General features: G+C 46.5%; 1 protein-coding gene across 3 annotated transcripts in view; it reads right to left on the bottom strand.

Moving 5' to 3' along the window:
• The window catches only part of TTC27 (tetratricopeptide repeat domain 27), a 172,485-nt gene that overhangs the window by 43,745 nt on the left and 107,013 nt on the right, over positions 1-21,727 (bottom strand). For 2 of the 3 annotated variants that reach the window (XM_053303790.1, XM_053303802.1), the window contains exons 11-13: positions 21,459-21,641; positions 16,197-16,292; positions 580-702 (exon numbers count right to left, since the gene is read on the bottom strand). In XM_053303790.1, coding sequence (XP_053159765.1) covers positions 580-702; positions 16,197-16,292; positions 21,459-21,641 — 402 coding nt within the window. The remainder of the gene's footprint in view (positions 1-579; positions 703-16,196; positions 16,293-21,458; positions 21,642-21,727) is intronic. The other variant, XM_053303794.1, reaches the window with a different exon arrangement.

The raw sequence follows: 21,727 nt of genomic DNA, 5'->3' as shown, positions 1-21,727 counted from the left end.
CCCTCCATCCTTTTGTGTTTTGTTCTTTTCTTCCACCATATTCCTTTTGTTTTTTCTATAAGCTGAAGCCTTGTCTTCACACGAAACAGAACGAGAAGAAACATACCTACAAATGGGAGTACCATTTTGACTGCTCTTCCACATAATAAGCTATTTGTGAGTAAAAACCAGCACATCAGAAATGTTCTGGCCAGCTTGCTTTATATGTGCTAGATTCTACCTGCAAGGAGTTATAGTTTCAAAAGGTATAAAAGATCAAATTCCCAATCTAAAATACAAAATTGAACAATTCATTGAAAGCTACTGAGAAGTCCAGCAAAATCAACAAGGACATGCTATCCTATCTAGTTCTTGTCGTGAGTCATCAATCAGGCACTGACCAAAGCAGTTACAGTTCTATAACCAAAATGGAAATCAATTGAAATGGATCCAAATAATCAATTTCATCCAGAAAGGGGTGGTGTACAAATTTGATAAATAAATAAAATCAATAAACTGTGTTGTCACTTACATACAAAATACAAAATCCTGGGGGCACCCTAGGTATAACAAAAGTAAACACAGCTAGAAATACTCTACCTTCCCATGTTGTCCTGCTCTTTCATAACAGATGACGACATCTTCCCACATTCCAAGCTTCTCAAAGATCTGCAGAGCTGAACTGCTACATCCAAGGTCAAACAGTAAACCTGCGAGTTGACGCTGCAAAGTTAAATATTCAAAAATTCATGTAATGCATTTCCCTCCAGAAACACATTTAGCAGTGCTGATACATATAGAAAATGGAAAATAACTGTGTAATGAACCTGGTTTCAAAAAGCACACAAATGTGTAAAAATTAATCTGAGATATGGTCGTAAGGATCAACTAAGCTTTAGTTAGCATTGATAATCTTTCAACATTAAAATGAGTAGAGACTGAGTATGAATTTATAAACAGAATCTATTTCAGAACTGGTTCACAAATGCAAGCTGGCAGCTATTCCCACCCCGCTGCAAATGGGGACGATAGATCAAAACTATGCTTCAAGTACAAAAATATAGTATTTATGCTTCAAGTACATACAATACAGTACGCCCAGTGTGCTTTGTCACATCACCTTTTTCAGGGAGAAAAATCTCTCATTCACTTAAAGTAACAGTTCACTTGAAGTGTGGTGTTTCAAAGCAGTCCCCTCCACCGATCCATTTAGACCACCCTGAGTTTATGGAACTGCATTAAAAAACATCTGTGCGAATCAGGCTGTACACACACACATGGCCAGCAGCAATTCCCTTGACCGAAATTGCTGCTGGCCGTTGATGGCTTTATCTGCCCACAGTCTGGGTCATACTGACACTTCTTCATGCAGTTCTGTACCAACAGATGCTTAGGATGGGATGCCGGGAGTGGGAAGTGGCCAGCTCACATTTGTAATCCAGGCGTCAAGTCAGTAATATATTTTGAAACAAAACCTTGAACAACTTCTCTCAAGAAATGGGTTCCTAACCTTTGGAAGTCTATCCCAGTACCCAAATGGTAATTAAAACAAAAGGAAGTCAAGTCTGGATGCAGGTCAGCTAAGCCAAAAAGGAGGGGCAGAACCACAAGATATCATGGTACACTGGGTTTTAACAACTACTAAAGGAAGCAACAAGCTGATATTCTGTTGACTCCCAGTCAGCACAGCTAATGGAGGGCTTCCAATGAATTAAATAATGATTTACATAGATTATTACTTGAATTAACTAAAGAGGAAGAATATAAATTGTTGTAGGAACACAATCACTGCACCCATCTTATAACATGATCCCTTATGATTTGAAAAATACAACACTTATAAAGTTAGGGAAGTAAAACAAAGTTAGTTGTCTGGCATACTGAAAGGCTTTGATGAAAAAGAAGCTTTAAACTAGATATGAAAAAGGAATAAAACATAATGTCTGGATCATGAAAATGGGTTAAATTTTCAGGGATAACAAGACGTTACTCACCTGTAACTTTGGTTCTTCTAGTGGTCATCTGTACTTCTTCTATGGGCCTGTGCAGAGACCTCGTCGGAATCTAACAAGCTCAATTCTCCTGCTTTGGGTGGGAACCCCGCCCCCAGCCGCTATATGCAGCTGCGCCACTCTTCATCCCCTAAGTCACAGAGTTGAGCTTCAGTGAACCCTGCGGCAAGGATGGGAGGGCGTGTAGAAGTACAGATGACCACTAGAAGAACCAAAGTTACAGGTGAGTAACCTGTTGTTCTTCGACGTGGTCTCTGTCTTCTACACAAATGGGTGCATAACAAGCTAGCACCCAAGGAGGAGGGAAGAACAGAAGCAACATGTAATCCGCCAGAAATTTTTATTTCAGAAACAACTACATCAACTTAAAACTGATTGCAGGACACTCTGCCAAACACAGCATCATTCCGTGTCCTGGTATCAATTGCATAATGACAAATAAATGAATGGGGTGAAGCCCAAGTAGCTGCCTGACATATAACGTCCAGCAGGACCGCCCGATCAAAGGCCACAGAGGCTGCCACGGACCTAACAGAGTGTGCCTTAACCATAGCAGGCAACTGCTTATGGGCCAAATGATAACAAAGTTCAATAGTGGAGACTATCCATCTAGACATGGACTGGACTGAAACTTGTAGACCTTTACGCGGCCCATCATACTGAACAAATAAGGAAGGAGATTTCCTCCAGTCAGCAGACCTCTGAACGTAGAAGGACGACGCCCTTCGAACATCCAAACAGTGTAACCGTCTTTCTGCATCGAATGAAGGATTTGGAAAAAACACGGGCAAAGTGAGCGGGGACGAACAGTGAAACATGGACACCACTTTGGGCAGGAACTGGACATCCGGCCTGAGTATGACCTTGTCCTTATGGAACTGAAGGTACGGTTGATCAACCCTCAGGGCCCTCAAGTCACTGACCCTCCTGGCGGAAGTCACAGCCACCAAAAAGGCGAGCTTCCAAGTCAGAAGATGGGGATCAATTGAAGCCAAGGGCTCAAATGGCGGCCATAGCAGGCCAGCCAATACCACTGACAGGTCCCAGGTTGGCAACACGACAAGATTGTCTGGGAACATATGAGTCAAACCTTTCAGAAAACATTTTACCACTGGATCTTTAAATCATAAAGCCTGGTAAGCGGGGGGAACGAGCCACAATGGCAGCCAAATACACCTTAAGGGATGAAAGCTTTAAACCAGATTCCTTAAGAGACAACAGATAATTACATATATCTTGAACGGATGGATTAAACGTATCAAAATTATGCAGTTCAGCGAAGGAACGGAAATGAGTCCACTTGTGATCATAGGATTTCCGTGTGGACTGCTTTCTGGCAGCAAATCAGAACTTCCCTAAGTCTCAATGGGAAGTAGGCAGGACCTTCCATGCCATCAGATGCAGAGACAGAACATCTGGGTGAAGCATCCGTCCCTTCTGCGATAGCAGGTCCGGCAGGGCAGTCAGGCATTTCCAATCCACTGCCAAGAGCCTCAGGACCGGAAACCAAGGCCTCCTGGACCACCTCGGGGCTATCAGGATTGCCCTGGCCCGATCCACCCTCAGTTTGTGCAGGACCCTCGGACTGAGGGGAAATGGGGGAAACACATACAGAAGGGTGCCCGTCCAGGATAGGTCGAAGGCATTGCCCAGAGAGTCCTCACCCTCCCCTCCCCTGGAGCAATAGAGGGCACATTGTTCAGGGAAGCAAGTAGGTCTAGCGTTGGGATTCACCAGTTTATAAATATGTCCTGAGAACACCTTTGTGTAAAGCCCACTCATGGGAGACCACCATCAATATGCTCAGAGTGTCTGCTTGGACATTCAGCGCACCCTGTATATGAACTGCCTGAGACGATACTGTATACACGCACCAATGCCAAAGGTCCAGAGACAGAAACAGAAGGCTCCTCGAGGATGTGCTGCCCGGTCAATTGACATAGGCTTTTGCCGTTGTATTGTCTGTTTGTATTATCACTGAATGACCCACAACCAGGGGCAGGAAGCCTTTGAGAGTGTTGAAAATGGCCAACAGCACCAGATAACTGATGTGTCAAGTCCTCTTTTTGGGAGACCAGTGTCCACTCAGACGAAGCCCTTCCAGGTGTGCCCCCCAACTGAGCTCTGATGCGTCCATCGTGACCACACATTGGGCTTGAGGGGCCTGAAAAGAAGTAGTGACACTCAAGTGCCAAAACTCTGTCCACCACTCCGCCACAGCCCATACTAATCAAGGGTGTGTGTGTTCTAGATGGCCCGGATCCTGAAGAGGATCGAGCATGTCTAAAAATAACCTCTGAATGATGTGCATTCGAAGATGTGCTTGAGATAGCACGTACGTACTCGCTGCCATGCGACCCAGCAGGCGCTGTATAGAGTGCATATGTGGGCCACTGGCTAGGAAAGCAGCCACCAATCTCTGCAGACTAACTATGCGGCCCATTGGAAGGAAGACCTTTCCCAAGGTCATGTCAAATATCGGTCCAATGAACTGAATTCGACAGCTGGATTCCAACTGAGAATTTTTGAAGTTTACTTGGAAACCCAGCTCCTGCAGGGTATCTATCATGATCTCGAGGGCGTCCAGGGCCGCCTGCCTGGTGCTCACCAAGATGAGCCAATCGTCTAAATACAGCAGCACCTGCAAACCTTGCTCCTGCAGAAACGCCACCACCCGGGTCAGACATTTTGTAAAGATTCTTGGTGCGGCCATGAGGCCGAATGGCAAGGCCTTGAATTGATAAGAGATCCTCCTGATCTAAAACCTCAGGAAGTGTCGATGCTGAGGGCGTATTGAAACGTGATAGTATGCATCTTTTAAATCCAGGGGAACCATCCATATGTTCTTTCCCAGGATGGTCATAATGGTCGGTACCAACAGCATTTGGAACCTCTTGTAGACCAAATGCTAGTTCAGGGCCCTGAGGTCTAATATATGGCACAGACCACTGTCTGGCTTTGGCACAAGAATGTACCAGGAATAGAACCTGGGGCTGTCGGGGTTGGCGATTGGCTTGATCGCATCCTTTTCCAGGAGAGCAGCGACCTTTTGATCCAACTCTGGGGTGCAAGGGGTCACCACAATCCCAGACACTGGCCATGTCCCGCAAAACTCCAGGGCACAACCCATACATATAATTGTGAGAACCCACTGGTCCATAGTCACTTTGTCCCTGCTCGCTGAGAATGGGGCCAGACAAGTCCTGAAGCACCCCGGGTCATTGCTTCTTCTGGGAGATATTCGGGCGCTGTTTCTGATTGTTGCCACGGAAGGACTGTTCCTGGGAAGAGGCCCTCTGTGTCTGGTAAGGCGACCATCTGGCAGTTTTCTGCAGTTTGGTAATTAGTGAAGCATATGACATAGAATGTGCTGTGCTCCTCAACTTCTGAACTTTCTGGAGCGTGTCATCGTTCTGTTCTTAAAAGAGACTAGAGCCCCCAAAGGGCAGGTCCTCGACCCTAGCACGGGCCTCATAGTTAAGTCCAGATGAGCGCAGCCAAGCATGTCATCTGAGCACCACAGATGTGGCCAACACCTTGGCCGCACAATCCACCAAATGTTGGGCCAAATAAAGTTCCTATTTTGCCAGCTGAATGGCCTCTCGGAAAAACACTTTTGCTGGATCCCTCTTGTTTTGTGGGAAGAGATCCAAGAAAGGACCCACCTTCTCCCACAAAAAGTGGTTATATCAGGTGTTATAAGCCTGATAATTGGCCACCCTCAAGTGGTGGACCAAGGCCGAATAAAGCTTCCTCCTGAAGGAATCAAAATTTCTGCCTTCTTTGTCACTCAGTGCAGAATGGCTGTGACCTCTGGTCCTTTGCAAGGAAGCCTCCATGGTGAACGAATTCGAGGTGGGATGATTTTTCAAAAAGGCCGTATCATCCTACAGTTGCACCCTGTAAAAGTTCTCTAAATGACTGTTGTTGGCTTTTTCCAGTGAGCACACATGACCTCCAGCAATGCTGAATTCAGGGGCAGAGCAGCCGGTACCTTGGCCTCTGAGTTGATAAGGCTAAACAAAGGGTCCAGTTCTCCCTTTTGCTGGTTGCCAATGCCATTAAGGCCACATAAGCGGAGTACAGTTTGAGGTCCTCTGACGGGGAGACAGGCTTCGAGTCTGTATGCTCGACTATATGTCGAGCGGGGACGAGCCCAGGGAAACGATTTCAGAGCACTGGGAGCTAGCATCACTTTCATATTCGGGCTCTGGGGGAGCCAGAGGGTCTTGTGTCATGGGCATTGAACCCGAAGGGGAGCCTGGTTTGCTACCTGGGTTGTCCAGTATCGAAGTGGAATGTTCTGCCTGCAAATTTTGGACAGGCACGGTAGCCTGATACAGCACTGGAACTGAAGGGGGCAGTTTGCAATGCTTGTTACAATCCCTTAGGAAGCATTGCTGTACGCAGGAATGCGGCCTCCCTGCCAAGTATGAGTGGGGTTCACGCCAACCCCTCATTGTTACTGGTTTCCCATACATGGGACCTTCCGAGTAACAGGACCCATAACTGAGTCAGACTGAAAGGCCACTTGGTACTGATTGCACAACCCAGAATCCCGGTTCCACGAGCCGTAAGAAGACTCAGTGTCCACCAAGGGCAAGCAATATTCCGGCGTCTGGTATTGATCTTGATATGATTGATTATGATGGTCCCAGGATTGATCCCGTCTGTAAGTCAAGGAGCATTCTTCCGAGTCCCAACGGGTTCCACAGTCCCTAAGAGGGATACCCTCTCGCTGCCTTTGAGAGGGCGACTTGCATCTAGGCAACCACGATGGGTCTTCCGATGGCTTGGTTGGAGAATAAGCTTTCTCCTACGATGAAGCACACCTTGGTTCATCCATCGCCACCGAACTACTCTACTCAACCTAACCCCATTGTGAGTTAAATCCCCGACTTCTCTACTCAACCTAACCCGATTGTGAGTTAAGTCCACCGACTCCTCAGCCACAGGGGAGGTAGGTCTTGTCGACACTGACGATATCTGCGCTGGATTATCTGAGACTACTTTAGTCTTTTTGGCCACAGGGGCCTCTGACGTAGGAACTTCCTCTGATTTCTTCTTCTTGGGTATAGGAGGGAGGTGTTGACCCACTGGCAAATGATGATGCAGCTTCTTCCTTTTTATCTTCGGTATAGACTCTGAGGTATTCGGGGAGGACTTTGGTACTACAGGCGCCTGTTGCTGAGGGAGAACCTCCAAGGTCACTGGCTCGCTCAAAGCTGTCGAAGGCTGAGGAGTAGAGGATGCGAAGACCGGTATGGGGGTTGGGTTTTCAGCCTCTACAGGAGCGGATACCACATACTCTGATTGTTCGATGAAGACATTTTTAGGGACCGCTTCAACGATAGGGCTTCTGAGGAAAGGAAAGCCAGATCCCACAGGGCTGCGTGCAGTTGAGAAGCCCTGTTTTTGCGAGCCTGCTTCGTGAACTTCTGGCAGTGAAGACAGGTCTCGACAATGTGAGATTCCCCCAAGCACTAGAGACACTCGATATGAGTATCGGGGGAAGGGCTCTTACATCCGCAGCAGATACTTTTTTAAAGGTTCATTGTGCCTGCATAAACGCCGAAGGCCGGCCACCATGCTCCATCCCAGTCGGAATCGGAGCTCTAATGAAGGGAAAAACCTGCAAGAAACAAAACACCAAAGAAAAAATGCTACTACATGAAAGAATTAAAGAAACAAAGAAAGAAAAAAATAAGAAACTAAAGAAGCAGGGAGAAAAAACAAGGGGATATCTTGATCCTACACGTTGCCGAGCTGCAGACTCCACAATGTTCACTGAAGCGCGAAGAAAGACTGAGGTGATGAGGAATGGTGCAGCCGCATATAGCAGCTGGAGGCGGGATTACTGCCCAAAGCAGGAGAATTGAGCTTGTTAGGTTCCGACTAGGTCTCTGTGCAGGCACATAGCCCATTTGTGTAGAAGACAGAGACCACGTCGAAGAACTGCTCAGGACCACAGTTTAAGTGTATAACAACTGTAAAGATATCCTAGAAGAACGGAGCACTGGTTACTCACCGTGAAGGCTCCTTCTTGCTGCGGGGTCCAAGGAAGCCTCACAAATGGGTTATCTTCACCCACATGACTCCAAGGCAGAACTATGCAAATTAGCTAGAGTTTAAGTTCGGGAGGAGGAAGCCCCTCCCCAGTTCTTTTAGTACCAGAAGCGACAGGTACAACGATGCGAAGCAAGCCCCTCGTAAACTATGTGCAAAAAACAAGTCAAACAACACACGGCCAAAAACTAACTAGGCCAACATTACGGTAATACTTGGCAGAAAATTTACACTAACGGATTTCTGGACGGTAGGAGCTGGCACAAAGGGTGGGCCGAGATGCCCTTGGACCCCGCAGCAAGAAGGAGCCTTCACGGTGAGTAATCAATGCTCCGTTCTCTGCTGCTCTGGGTCCAAGGTCATCTCACCGATGGGACATACCAAAGCTCTGGGTCCCAAGAGGGAGGGTACCAGCTACTACCGTGCAGGGAGCACCTGCTGGAGGACTCTCCTCCTGAAAACTGCCTGTGCAGATGCAAACATATCGAGTTTACTGTGTCTGGCAATGGTAGAGGGAGCCCACCAGGTCGCCGCTTGGCAGATGTCCTGGACGGGAGTGGTAGTGGAAAAAGCCGCTGACGTGCCCGCTGACCTCGAGGAATGGGCGAGAACCATAGTCGTAGCCCTGAGGCCTTGTGATCCATATGCCAGAGATATACAAGCAAGCCACCTAGCCATGGTGGTGGGTGTCACTGGCCGACCCATGAAAAAAGGAAACAAAGGGGCCAACCCATGGAGAAAGGGGCCAATGTAGTCCTCACTTGAAAAATAGCAAAGATCAGTTCTATAGCTTTTCTACAAAGGTTAAAATGGAGCATTTCTCCAATGCATGGAGAAAGGGGCTGACCCATGGAGAAAGGAAACAAAGAGGAACTCAGAGGTTCTAATGTGCTTGGTCCGCCTTATGTAGATTTTGAGACATCTGCGGACATCGAGCTCATGCCACGCCTCTTCCGCCAGGGGAACTGGGTGCAGGCAAAAGGAAGGTAGCATGACGTCCTGGGACATGTGAAAAAGGGGAATGCTACTTTGGGACGGAAAAGGGTCTGGAGGATTAGCTTAACCGAGTCTTCTGAGAAGATACCGAGGTTTTTGTGTACAGACAGAGCCCTGAGCTCAGACACCCTGCTGCGCAGAGGTGATGGCCACTAGGAACGCAAGTTTGAGTGATAGTATCCGCAGGGGAATAGAAGACAATGGCTCAAAGCGGGGGGGGGGGGGCGGCTGAAGAATGGTATGCAGCTTTCAGGTGGGGAAATGGTGGGCCACCGGCAGGGACAGGAGAGTAGCACCCTGCAGGAAACGTCTGAGGTGTGGGTGGCGATGGCCAGCTCTCTTAGAGATACCTGCAATGAGACCCACGAGGTAGAAGGTTTGGCGTTTCAGAGTGATCGCCAGCCTGGATCGGGATGAGAGAATGGAACCAGCCTGGATTGGGATGAGAGAATGGGGCTTGTTGCAGGAGATCTGGCGTGATGGGGGGCAGCAGGTGGGAGTTGAGGCTGTAGATCTCTGAGAACCATGGCCTCCATGGCCAGTACGGGGCCACCAGGATGAGCTGGGATTGAAGGAGCTTGACTCTGCGCAGGACCCTTGCCAGGAGGGGGGTGGGAGAAATGCGTAAAGGGGTCACAAACAGGTCCACCACTGGTAGGAAGTCCAAGTGGCTTAACCAGTCTGCTATTGTATTCAGGTCACCCTAGATGTGGTGAGCCATCAAAGGGTCCACACAGCATTCTGCCCAGAGGAACCGTAGTGCTGTCTCCGCCTGGAGGGGCTCGGACCTGGTACCCCCGTGACAATTTACGTGAGCCTTCGCTGTGGTGTTGTCCATGTGGATAAGTACGTGGCGATGTATAAGAGAGGTGACAAATTTCCATAGGGCTAGGTGGATGGCCCTGAGTTCTAGCCAGTTTATGGTGTGTTGGCGTTCCTCCGCCGACCACCTGCACTGGACTGACCAGTGCTAACAGTGTGCTCCCCATCCCGTCTTGCTGGCATCCATGGTCATGATGATCCTGGGGGGGATTGAGGAACTCCTTCCCCCCCGAAAGATGTGGGGTGTGTGTGTGAGCCACTACCTTAGAGCGTGTCGAACCTCTTGGGGCATAGCAACCCATCGGTTGGACTTAATAGCTATGCCTGTCTGAAAGGGAGGGAGGAACCACTGCAGAGGCCTCAGATGGAAACGCCCCCAGGGCACGGACTGTAGGTTTGCCACCATCAGACCCAGAAATCTGGACAGGTCCATGAGAGGCGCTAAGTTGATTTCAGCACCATTTGTACCCCTGACTCCAGGGTATGTCTTCGGTCCCAGGGCAGGAAGAGTTTGTCCAGCTGGGGGTCTATCAGCACTCCTAGGTGGAGGATCTGGTGTGCTGGGAGGAGTTTGGCTGCTTCCACAAACTGTTTAGGGGTGGAAGGGTTTGCTAGACTGCTTAGAACCTGGGAAGATTAGTGCACTTGTTTATCCACTGGCAGGGCCTCCTGAGAGGTTGCAGGGCTGGGCTCAAGGCATGTATGGTTTGGGCCATAAGTGGGGCCAGATCCGCCGCCTGGAAGTCTCTGGAGAGCCTAAGATGAGACTGGCACTTGGGCATCAGGCCATTAGCCCTCAGACCTAGGTGGTCTAGGTCCTCTTGGCCCATTGGTTCAGTTGGTGAGTGGGGGTCCCCAATGGAGCTAGAAGGCCGTTGGAAGGGAAGGGCCTTGTGGGTTGCCGTGGCCAAGTTCCCCATATCACTATGAGGGGTAACCCTGGGGTTCTTGGGGACCCATGACCAGACATAACAACCCTAACTCACAGGGATGTTGTGACGACAACAACGACCATGTACACCGCTCTGAGCTCCTTGGAGAAGAGCAGAACACGAGTGTTGAACATAACTAATAAAATAAAATAAACCACAAAAGAGTGAACACTGAGTTCCCTCCGACTAAATCTGGAAGCCACACTGTGAGAGAAGGGAGAGGCCCGCCTGGTCCGCATTTCCCTTTAATTCATAAGGCCTGGGCTACAGGAGTATTTTGGGTCAGACTAGATGACCCTGTGGAACCCACAATTGGGAGGTCAGACTACTGAAAAAAGACCCAGCATGGGCCGAGCTCACCAGTTCCTCCGGTGCCATCGAGGCTGGACTCCTGGTCACACGCCCTCCATAGCTACCTGTGATCTGGCAGCTGGCGCCTTCTTTGGGCCTTCGAACCCGAGGCTGCCATTGCCGGCAGGGGAGGAATACACCCGGTTTGGCCGCCCAGGCGAGTGGGGATTGCAGGTACTGCACATTCTCAGCTGTCGCCCCAGATTCAGTTGTTGGTGCCTTCTTAAGGGCCGTAGAGCCTGAGGCCACCATTGCCGGCAGGGGAGGAGTCTGCCTGGCCTTCTGCGCACCCCGCATGCCTGCCTGGGCGAGTGGGGGTTGCGGGTACTCAAAATCAAGTTCTAGCCAGCAAGGGGAGTCAGGGGAGAGCGGTATTGGAGGCACTGCTCGGACCGCTTCCTGCCCATCGGCCGTGCTCCCTGCTGCTGCAGGATGCCACCACACGGCTGAACAGCGGCATCCATGTGCTCCAGAGACCTCCGGCTGGAGTAAAAACTCACCGGCCAACACAGCTCAGGGAGGAGTCGCTGGCGACAGAGGCGGAGCAGGCAGGCCAGCTAGTTTTAGACTCCATCAGCACTTGTAGTACTCTGGGGAGTCCTTGCCTAAAATAATTAGGGTTAGCACAGACTAAGTAAGGAAAGGCAAACAACACAGCAACAGAGAAAACGAAACTGCTGAGAGAGCTGCCTCTCAGACCTAGGATGGTCTGGAGCTTCCTGGTTTATAATGCCAGGTGGGTGGGGAGGGTCCCCACGGGAGGTAAGGGTCTGAAGCTGAGCCACGCCTTGGGGGGCTCCGCTAGCTAGGTTCCCGTGTCCCTGAGAGGGCTGAGCCCGGGGACAGTTGTTGTGAACTACACCTGGCTTCACACTCTGTGTGTGCTCAGAGGGAAAACACAGGCCTGAATTCCATATGATTCTGGGTTGGTATTCTGGGTTTAATGTTGGAGTAAGGGTATCCCCAACACAGTGGACCCCTGATCAGAGATATCAGAGGAGTGGGTGCTAACATCCTGCTGTCTGGATCTGGACCTGGACTTTTGGATTTCTTAGTATGCTTTCTCTTTTCCTTTGCCTTCCTGGGAGCCTGGGTTTTGGAAGGGGAGAGTCAGTGCTGGGGGAGGCCAGGGAGGCTCGCCTAGAGCGCTTATGGTTTTTTGCTTGTAAGGCATCATATCACTTAAAAGCAGTGGATAGAAGGTTCTCCATCTACAGACCCCAGGAGGTAGTCATATCAGAGGGCAATTCGGTTACAGTCCTGGGAGGTGGGCTATTCGGGGTTGGGCTAGATGACCCCAAGGGTACCCCAGGTCAGAAGACATACAGGGCCCTGTCTGGGCCACGCTCACCACCTCCTGCTGGGTCGAGGATGCGCTCCTGGTGACCACGCGTTGGACTGGCTGTGCCCTAGTGGGTGCGGGGTCCAACGCCATGCCCTCTACTGCTCCTGCTGCTTTTGTTGAGGCCTTTTTGGAGGTTTTTGGTTGCATGGATGCCAGTGCCGGCAGGCCCAGGTTTTTCTGGCCTATAGGGGGCCCTGGGTGCTCAGGCCTTTCTGGTGTGCCCGAGGGCGGCAGGAGAGCGCTGGGGAACGCGGAGGTGGGAGTGCTGCCCGGCCCGCTTTCCCACCTGTAGGCTGAGGCCCTGCCTGTGTTGGAACGCCACCAAACAGCTGATAGGCGGTGTTCCGCTGCTCCGGGAGTTCTGTGGGGCGCAGCAAGCACGCCCGTGACGGCAGGCTCTTAGCGGGGTCGCGGGCGGCAGTGGAGCGTGAAAGCCAGCCAAAAAAAGAGCCCTTCAGTGTATTCTGGGGGTCTTGCCATCCAATGCTGCAGCCCAGCTAGGTGGAGGGAAAAGGCAGGAGAACAACAAAGAGGAGCTGAATGGAAAACAAAAGTAAAAGCAGCAGAGCTGTAGCTCTGAGGAGCTGCCTGGAGCCTTGCAGGACAAAAAGAACTGGGCAGGGGCTTCCTCCTCCTGAACTTAAACTCTAACTAATTTGCATGGTTCTGCCTTGGAGTCATGTGGGTGAAGATAACCTGTCTGTGAGACGCCCTTGGACCCAGAGCAGCAGAGAATGTGTACTATTTATAGTACAGGAGAACCTCTATATTCACGGGGGTTCTGTTCCATGGCACAACCACAGATATGGAAACTGTATCGAAGCATTGCGGCAATGGGGAATTGGCGGCTAGGTTCCCGGTCATGGGGGAAACAGCCTACCATACTTAGCTGCTCCCCATGAGTTGTGCTGTGCCCTGGAATGCCCCCAAATTGGCTGAAAATAGCCATTCTTTCTTACTTTTAAAACGGAGCCATTTTGAGGCTCTGAAACACAAAATGGCAGCTGTAAATTACCTCCGCAGTCATTTCCAACCACCCCTGAGCTGCGGGTACGCGAGGTCGACATGTTTCCTTCCCTTTCCCCCCCAAGTACACCGAGATTGGGTGTCTTACCGTGGATCATGCATAACGAATCTGCGGATACTGAAGTCCTCCTGTATTGTTAATTCCTTACAGCATGCTACTTAAGTAGTTTTTCCCATTAAATATATTATTTCTTCACTAAGGACCAGTTCACATAGGCATGTACATCTCAATGAATCAACACTTGATGATTCATCAAGTTGAATGCAGGAACTGAAAACTAGAAAACATTATGGTTGTGGGGATATTTAATTTATTTATTTGATTTATAACCTGCTCTCTCATATAGGCTTAGAGTGGCTTACAATGTTTTCCCCAATAGTTCTATTTCCAAGGAGCTCACAACAATTTAAAAAAGGGGACTGAGTACTTAAAAGTTCAATCAGTAATGTTTGATCTGTGATTGCTCAATTACACATGCAATTCAAATGATGAATATGCATATGTGAACTAGTCTTTAGAGGGGGGAAAATAATATTGGACCAAAAAAGTTCAGTTTACAAGAAAGTATTTCATAAAACCGTAATATTTATAAATTCCTATGTTGGCATTATTGAGATAATTTACTTAAGTACACATTTACATTTTTAAAGTACAATATGAAAGTTTCTCCATGCACTTTTAAATACATTCATTGTGATTAGAACAGAGGCAGCTTGGGTTAAAGTATAACATTGGCCTGGTTCAGACATCACAGGGAACCATATTTTAATCTTGGTTACATGTGATGCTAACAAGTGTGGAGTTTGTGTATTTGAGTCCCTCATCTCTTTATGTGCAAAAAGAGAAAGGTTTAAATTTCTGATCCTGCTTTAGAACAAGTCAGAGGACCAAAAATGTACAAAAGGAGAGGGGACAGTAGAGAGAATTGGTCTCGCAGAAACATGCATGAATTGTCCTCTTTGCTAAGCAGGGTCCACCCTGGTTAGATTTGAATGGGAAACTACATGTGTGAGCACTGTAAGATATTCCCCTAAGGGGAAGGAGCTGCTCTGGGAAGACCACCTGCATGTTTGCATGCAGAAGGTTCCAAGTTCCCTCCCTGGCTTCTCCAAGATAGGGCTGAGAGAAACTCCTGCCTGCAGCCTTGGAGAAGCTGCAGCAAGTCTGTGTAGACAGTATGGACCAATAGTCTGATGGACCAATAGTCTGACTCTGTATAAAGGCAGCTTTCCATGTTCCTAGTATGCAAAACCAAGGCTTATGAATGTTGTGCAAAACCAAAATCATGGTTTTCCATGACATGTGACCCATACAACTGACTGCTGGTGGTGATTATGTCAACATGATGCCCTCCAAAAGGTCAGCTATTTTCATTTAAACAAGCTAACTTGGTGCAGAGCATCTGCACCCCTTGTTTCCCCTCAGCAGCTGCCTCCCCTGGGCCCACCAGCTGGCCCAGCAGCAGCCACTTCTCCTCGGCTAGCCCGGCAGCTACCGCTTCTCCTCGACCGGCTGGGCCACCCATCCCCACCACTAATTGGCAGCTCTCTCACAGGAGTTGCCACGCATGAGATTCGCAACGGGTATGTTTACGAGAATTCTTTATATATATATATATAGAGAGAGAGAGACAGACAGACAGACAGACAGACTATTACTAGCTGACCTGCATTAATGCACAACACTCAGAAGCAACACAGTTGACCCAGGTTCTAAATCACAATCAGGGAAAAGTTAAGGGCAAACAGGCAAAGTGACAAGATAGGATTCAAGAGACAACAGGAACAAAAGATTGGATAAGCAATTTGGAATACAGCCAAGGATCTCTAAACAGAAGTTGCTGGCAAGCTCACTTGTGGTCTCTTCCTGTTATAAGGGCTTCTGGGAGGCTATAGTGAACAAAAAGACAGGCACTCATGGCCTCAGGTGAGCTTGCATTCCATAGAAGGGCAGGACTGGAAAGGAATACTTCAACAGCCACTAGTCATATATATGATTTATATTAATAGTTTCTTGGTTGATAATCAGAAAAATGTATGAAATGACTGTGCTACTTCAGATAATAGCGCAACCACCGTCAATAATAAATCACCAGTGTATTTCTCACTAAGACTCAGAAAACTGGTTTGGCCTGAAAAGTTAGAGAACAAGAAATGAAAACCATATTGGGCTTTGTGAACTGGAAAGGTTTTTGAAAGATTTAAAAAGGAAAAGGAAAAAAAAAAAAACCATTGGTAAAAATGGCTTCTACTGTGTCAAGGAAAGAAAAACACATTGGAAAATGAAGTAACATCTTGGTTACAGGATCTTGACAATTAACCTAAATTTTAAACCTCTACATTTGTGGTTGTGTTTGTAACCTTTAGATCATATTTTAAATATAGAGTTGGAAATCATTTCTGGATCATGCTTCTTTGAAAATTTGTTAAAATAAATGTGTACTTTAAAGTACTCTTCTTAAAAAACTAGTTCTGATTAGCTGATATAAGGATAATACGACAGGAGAAACTGGAGGCATGCAGGGTTTGGGACCTTTGATTACTGAAATAAATGCTCTGTGTCATTCATGCTACAAGGGAAGCATACTTTTCCCACTGAAGCATCTGAACTTGGAACTTTTACAAAATGAATCAAAAGCAATGCTATAAATCACTGTAATTTTGTACCTGTATAGCCCAGTGTGGAGGAACCTGGCAACTGTAAAAAAGTTTCATACGCTCACAAACTGAAGTTTTCTTATCTTCAAATTGGTCTGCAAGAGCCTGAAAATGCAAAATGGACTGTTATAAGAAATGTAAGACGCTGCCAAAGCTTGTGATCTTTTGCATGTCTACTCAGAAGCAAGTCCCACTGAGATCAATAGGACTTACTCTCTGTGTACAGACTGCAGCCTATTTAACTGTCTAGCAGTGAAAGAAGTATAACAGCACCGTGTTATTAAAGAGACTATGATAAATGACAAACCACCACAGATAATAATGTGCAATAAGCAGCCACCTCAGATACCATAAGACAGTCAGAGCTGAGAAACGTGGGGCCTCAGGGGTCACAGCACAAGCCTCAGCTTGTGCTATAGCATGAGGTACTAAAAGGAACAGAGACCTCCATAGTCTGTTACATAAGCCACTCACTAATGGACTCAACATTTTAAATGTTTACATCAGCAATCAAAAACAATCTAAAACTATACAATTTATTTCAGTTTTTGGTTAGAGAATATTAATTACATGGAGAAAGAACATCCACCCTATATTCAGCTTTCCATGGATCACATTGTTAGGCAAATGCCTTCTTAACTTTGCAACCCTGTGGCTACTGCCTACAATCTTATATATGGACTTCTCAACACTGGCGTTCCTTACAGGACATTCCGTTTCTGCTATGGACTCTTTCAGCATTTCTGAAGTGTGAGATTACAGGCACAAGCATACTACAGTAATTTCCAAGTGATAAAAAGAGACAAATTTTCATTGAAACAGCTGTCACATCACAACTTCTCAGGGTTCAGTACCGACATCCTGAGGAAAAAGAGCATATATTTCAATCAACTTTTCACCCAAACAAAAAATTGACATTGTGATTGCCAGCAGCACCACAGATGTACTTTATGTGCTGGTAAATCGATCCAATGTCAGTGGAAGTTATATCTGAGTATACTTAGCACTGAAGACTAATAGCACAATCCCATTCATGTTTACTTACAATGCATTTAATGGGGCTTACTCTGAGGTAAGTGAGTTTAGGACTGCAGTCTTAAACTAAGATTTGGTTTGTGTGCTACTTGTACGCACTCTGAAACTAGACAGCTATATAGGCGGCTAATCTTAATATCCAACAGTAAAAGTAGGTTCTAAAGAGCTATTTTAGCTTCACCCAAGGGCTTCTGCATATCCTGGTGGCACCTTTGAATCTCTGAACAGCTGATCCCTTTGCCATCTCAAACTGTTTTTGAAACTCTCATCAGTTTCAAATGTCTTTCCCATGCAACACGTGATACGGCTGTTCAAGAAAAACAAGTCTCAAATCCTCTTGGGCTCCCAGAACTAGTTTGCACAGTTGCTTGGATCCTGCACCAGCATTGCATATTTCAAGAACACCATCAACAGGCTTTCAAATAAAAATGCCTAACAATAGAAAGGTGACTTTCAAAAGATATCACTAAACATTAATGCAACATTAAAATTTAGGAATAAACACTCTTAAAAAGTAACCCATGAAGTTCTCAGATCTAACTTAAACCTTCTTGTCTGTGTACTATGCAACTTCACAAAATCCTTCTCGTAAAGACACTACAAATTTCTTCTGCTAGACTATAAACAATGATTTGATCAGGGAGAATAGGTGATGATTTATTGTAGCAACAGACTGATGATGATATGCATCAGTGTCGATTGTATGGAACATGGATCTTTAGAGTTAAATCCCAGTCCAACTGGAGACTCAAGGGAATGGCCTTTATGTGGCTAGGTCTCCATTTAATTTCCCTGCTATAAAATGGGAATCAATATTCACTTTCATCACAGAGTCACTGTGAACAAGACTTTAAGGGCCTCCTCTAATTAGCTGAACCAGTGGCATCTATTGGATCATCAGTTTCCGAAACACTGCATGGATTTAACAGTATGGGGAGTGTTGGGGAGTGTGGAAGATAGGCCATTTACATACATCAGAGGGTTACACCAGAGATAATAAACTCCTAGTTTGTACGGTACCCAAATCTTATATTCTCAAACTGGGGAGGGACATGGTCTGTACAGAACAACCTGAATGGGTCTCTCCCAACCCTCTATATAAGCAGAACCTATTTTGGCTCCTTATTTAATCATATATAGCATCAGTGAAAGCCCAAGCCAACCTCATTCCCAAGCTGAATTTCATGGATGAATAAATGGGACTGAAGCTGGGAACATTACAAGGTGATAAAAGGAGGTTTCTTGTGAACCAAGACATATTCAGACATTAACTAAAAGAGATGCTCTACACGATCAGAGTGTCAAAAGCAGGTCTGGAAGTCCTGCCCCCGCACATTACTCACCCCCTTCCTGTGCTTAATTCCCAGGATTTGAGAATTCAAATAAAATTATGAATTCAGCCCTATTGAACACCCCAGGATTGCAGCCCTAATGAACACCCCAGGCTGCCAATCATGGAAACACCAGCCATCATGGTTACAGTGTTTGCCTGTTGAGATGAACGCCACTGTAAACATGAAGAGCACAAGTGTGTGAGACACACTAGGGCGGGACTTCCTGACCCTACTTTGATGCTGTAATAATGTACAGGAGCTTTTTCATAAAGTCTAAATAGAGGTACAATAGTTAGCATCACTCCATCTTACATTCTATCCCCAATCCTTACATATATACTTTATGAACATGGCTGCATGTAATGATTTCCACAAACTCATAAACCAAACGGATAAGGTTAATGTTTGGTTAGGTGGTGCAGAAGATAGAATGTGTGGGGGGGAAGGGAGTTCAAAACAGTTTGGAAAAATACACAGGGCAGCATCCAAGCCAAGACAGTCAAGATGAAGTTCCACTGAAACTAATGGGACTTCAGGTTAGTCTTGACTAATTGGTCTCATTGATTTCAGTGGCGATTACTCATAACAAGTCTGCATGCTGCCCATACTTTTTAGACACAGGTGGTGACTTGTGTTTGTTAAACTCAACACAAGCTTATGAGAATAAGCATGATGAGAAAGAACAATAGAATAAACTCAAATATATGAATTTCTCAAGGAAATTTCCTTAAGAGATCCAAGGAACAATATGAATCATGGAATTTTTCCTTGGTCAGCAGGGAATAAACATTGCCTCAGAGGATGACTAGGTGGTGAGAGTTCCGACTCCACATTTGGGGATGGCCCTATTCCATCTTTTCTTGGCTCCACCTGGTAGTAGTTTCAGGCTTTTTTCTTACAGTGCATAGGTCCCTGCCTAAACTACATTATTTTCTATGTTTAATAACATAACAGCCCTGCTGGATCAGGCCCAAGGCCCATCTAGTCCAGTATCCTATTTCACACAGTGGCCCACCAGATGCCGCTGGAAGCCACAAGCAGGAGTTGATGGCATGCCCTCTCTCCTGATGTTACTCCCCTGCAACTGGTACTCAGAGGCATCCTGCCTTTGAGGCTGGAGGTGGCCTAGAGCCTTCCAACTAGTAGCCGTTGATAGACCTCTCCTCCATGAAGTTATACAAACCCCTCTTAAAGCCATCCAGGTTGTTGGTTATCACCACATCTTGTGGCAGAAAATTCCACAAGTTGATTATGCGTTGTGTGAAAAAGTACTTCTGTTTGTTGGGCCTAAATTTCCTGGCAATCAATTTCATGGGATGACCCCTGGTTCTAGTGTTATGTGAGAGGGAGAAGAATTTCTCTCTATCCACTTCTTCCACACCATGTATGATGTTATAGACCTCTATCATATCTCCCTGTAGTCATCTTTTTTCTAAACTAAATAGCTCCAGGTAATGTAGCCTTACCTCATAAGAAAGGTGCTCTAGGCCCCATATCATCTTGGTTGCCCTCTTCTGCACCTTTTCCACTTCTACAATGTCCTTTTTGAGATGTGGTGACCAGAATTCTACACAGTACTCCAGGTGTGCCGCACCATAGTTTTGTATAAGGGCATTATAATATTAGCCATTTTATTTTCAATCCCCTTCCTAATGATCCCTAGCATGACATTGGCCTTTTTCACAGCTGCCACACATTGAGTCGACACTTTCAATGAGCTGTCCACCACAACCCCAAGATCTTTCTTCTGGTGACCCTCTCCTCACCAACAGCTCAGATCCCATCAGCGTATACTTGAAGTTGAGGCTTTTCGTCCCAATGTGCATCACTTTACACTTGCCAACACTGAACCGCATTTGCCATTTTTTCGCCCACCCACCCAGTCTGGAGAGATCCTTTTGGAGCAAGAATTAAAAATAAAAAACTCCAAATTATGTATAATGTCTGTTCCTGCCTCTGTCATGTTCTACATGTGTAGCTATTATGCAGAAACATGTATAAACAAAGTAGAAGGTTTTGTTATAGGTCGTAAAGCAAGAAAATGCAATTAAAAAAACAAACATTACCAGCTGTCCAACAGTTTTAGGCAAGCAAGCTAGTACTTTGCTGTAGTGAATATTGTAATGCTGTTGAAACACACAAGGCATTTCCTTGGATTTAGAGAGCTTAACCATAAATTAATAGCAACATTATCTGGCTCCTCAGATAAGATGTTTAGTCTGTGTAACTAGAAACAGCTTTCTGAAAATAATGCTATAGCAGACGATTGCTCGTTCAAAGCAAAACAATGCCTTTTTCTAACCCAAGTAGCAACTGTATTATTTCACCTTGTCTGCTGATATAGATTACTAAACATTAAACCATGAGAAGATGAAAGGCTTCCCTTGCTATAAATGAATACAAAACCAGAGAGGCCTACCAGGAGCAACAGATAGTTGCAAATGCCAAGAAATGGAGAAAACACTCCCTTGTAGATGCTAGCCTTTTATCTTCCCAACAATGCAAAGAGAAGTAAAACAAGCGTTGCACATGTGTCTGGGTAAAACACAGCTTAATTTCACTGGCTGACTCAGGGCTACAAGTCTCCCGATTTGAATTTAATGCAAATACTATCCAGGGAAGATAATTTTAAGCAGCAAATTGGTAATTATGAAAGGTGCCAGACTGACTGACCTAAAGAATGAAGTCCATGTCTCTGAGCAACAGCAATTTAATCTACATGCTCACTCAAAATTTGTACAGTGTGCCTATATAAAGTCGCTTTGCTATTCAGTGGAGATGTTCTGTTGTTCTCTCTCTTTTTACATTTTAATATTAGTAGTCCAGCAAATCTTCCATCTAGCATGGCGGCCTATTCCAGAAGCTTTATTTAAAATGGGCAACAGAAAAACAGGTTGCTTACCTTTAACTTACGATCTCTGTGGGGATGGTCACTCACAACCGGGATCTTCTGCGCCTGCGCAGGAGGCCCGTGGAAGAATCTATAGCTCCATATAGGCGCTCTCTGGCCCTTTAAGGCGTAGTGATATCGGAGCCTACAAAGCCAGCTGTAGAGGGCCTCCCTCTTTGGTTCCTGAATTGGCCACTGCAAAAGGACTGATGACATTCAGAGATAGAGAAGACAGCAGACAAGCCACAGCAGCATAGGTAACTAAACAGTTCATGTCAAGC

This window comes from Hemicordylus capensis, chromosome 1, assembly GCF_027244095.1.
Source record: "Hemicordylus capensis ecotype Gifberg chromosome 1, rHemCap1.1.pri, whole genome shotgun sequence".
NCBI lineage: Eukaryota > Metazoa > Chordata > Lepidosauria > Squamata > Cordylidae > Hemicordylus > Hemicordylus capensis.
Note: the sequence above shows the minus strand (reverse complement) of the source record. Positions and strands in the feature narration are given on the sequence as shown.